We start from the raw sequence: 1,793 nt of genomic DNA, 5'->3' as shown, positions 1-1,793 counted from the left end.
TAATATGAGTGTAAGTATTTTTCCCTTGCTTCTTGAGACACTCTAGTTAGGCAGACCTGATACATTTCTATTAGGGTGTTTGTTTTTTTTCCTTTTTATTTCATTCATCTTTTGACCTTTGGGAGTTTAGCACAAGTAGTATTCTGTCATATACTTAAATATTTATTTTTATTCTGTCTTTTTTTGTCAATTTCTCTACTAATTACAAGTTGGAAATGTAAGGTGAGGTGTAAAATGAAAAGAGAAGATAAAGACCAAATGTCCCAATAATGGTATCTGCTGTAAAAACCTCACTAAATGGAAAGCAAACAGTAAGCTGTGCAAAGCAGCTGTGGCATGGCCATACCCGAGGGAGGGGATGGCCCAGCTGAGAGTTTGCGTACAGGCTGCAGGTGCTGGGGAAGCACTGTGGCTCCACAGCACAGAAATAAATGGCTGAATCTGTGGTCTGGGAAGAGGAAATGTGCAGTAAGCTGAGACGTTCTTTAGCTACCGTCGTGGCGTTTAATCTTCCATTCTGCTTTGTCCCTGAAGGAATGTAAAACAGGCTGATGAGGCGTCCCTTAGGATTCTGATGAAGCCACTGCACATTCCTCACAGAAGTTGAAAAATTGCACCTCAATATGTAGCTGTCTCCCTCCTGGAGGCTCAGGACTGGAGGGCTCTGCTCCACCTGCACCCCTCTCACAGCTGATCAAAAAAGACAAGAACAATAGTCATGGTTAATGATTTCTGTAGAACTTCTAGGAAATGTCCTAGTTTAACAAAAAGATAGAAAATACGGAAGTCTTCATGAGGTCTTCTTCCTCTGCCATCAATAATACTGAAGCTGCAAAATCCCACCTGGGATACCCCAACTCACAGCAAACCTGGGTGCAAAGAAGTCCCAGCAGAGTGAGCAATTGCCCCTTCATGATGGTTGGTCTTGTTATTCGGCACATTTTTACCCTAAGATGCATTTAACTGAACCCTCAGCAGCTGAATGTCATGACTTAGTTCTGGAACTGTTTCTGTTCTTGCAACCAATAAGCTCCACCCTCAATATCTGTTCGAGATCACCCACTTGAGCTCTCTCAGTGGCTCTGTGACAGGAAGTCCCACCTTCAGCCTCAATCTAACTGATAGTGGGGGGAGGGGTGGGAGGCAGTGAAGAAAAATTACTCTTTTACTTGAACATTTTCCCAGCAAGTACATTTACTGTAAAGAGCACAGAAGGGTTTATGAGAAGGGGAGAGTCTTCCTAAGGAGAATAGCATACTTCATATACCCTAATCACAGACTTGGGAGAATCATTGTTGTTGTTGTTTGTTGTTATCTGCTGTCAAGTCACTTGCAATTCATAGCAACGCTATGCACAGCAGCCTTCAACCATGTTCTATCCCTTGCCAATCTTGTCTCCAACACGCTCATCCCATTACCCCAATGACTGAATAAACTCATCTCACCAAGGGTCTTCCTCTCCTGTACTGTCCTACCCTCCCAAGCATGACATCCCTCTCCAAGGACTGATCCCACCTTGCAACATGTACAAAGTATGTCAGATGGAGCTTAAGAATCCTTGCCTCCCAGGAGCAGCCTGGCTTCACCCTCTCCACGACGAACTTGTTTGTTCTCCTAGCTATATATTCAATATTTTTCTCCAGCACCAAAGTTCAAAGGCATGTCCCTCTCCAAGGCCTAGTCTCAACCTCTCTAGGATAAACAAACCTGTTTGTTCTCCTAGCAATCCATGGTATATTCAATACTCTTCTCCATCACCACAGCTCAAAGGCATCAATTCTCCCTTCTATCCT

The 1,793-nt window shown here is 43.6% G+C and overlaps 1 gene segment (V, D, J or C); it reads right to left on the bottom strand.

The window, feature by feature from the left end:
- Window positions 1-202: 202 nt before the first annotated feature.
- LOC102849169 lies at window positions 203-914 on the bottom strand. The segment is given in 2 exon segments: window positions 203-690; window positions 863-914. Coding segments are annotated over 2 exon segments (540 nt in total).
- Window positions 915-1,793: the final 879 nt, after the last annotated feature.

The sequence above is a fragment of the Elephantulus edwardii genome, unplaced genomic scaffold, assembly GCF_000299155.1.
Source record: "Elephantulus edwardii isolate Elephantulus edwardi_28Jun2011 unplaced genomic scaffold, EleEdw1.0 scaffold00026, whole genome shotgun sequence".
Taxonomy (NCBI): Eukaryota; Metazoa; Chordata; class Mammalia; order Macroscelidea; family Macroscelididae; genus Elephantulus; species Elephantulus edwardii.
This window is presented reverse-complemented; position numbering and strand designations above follow the sequence as displayed.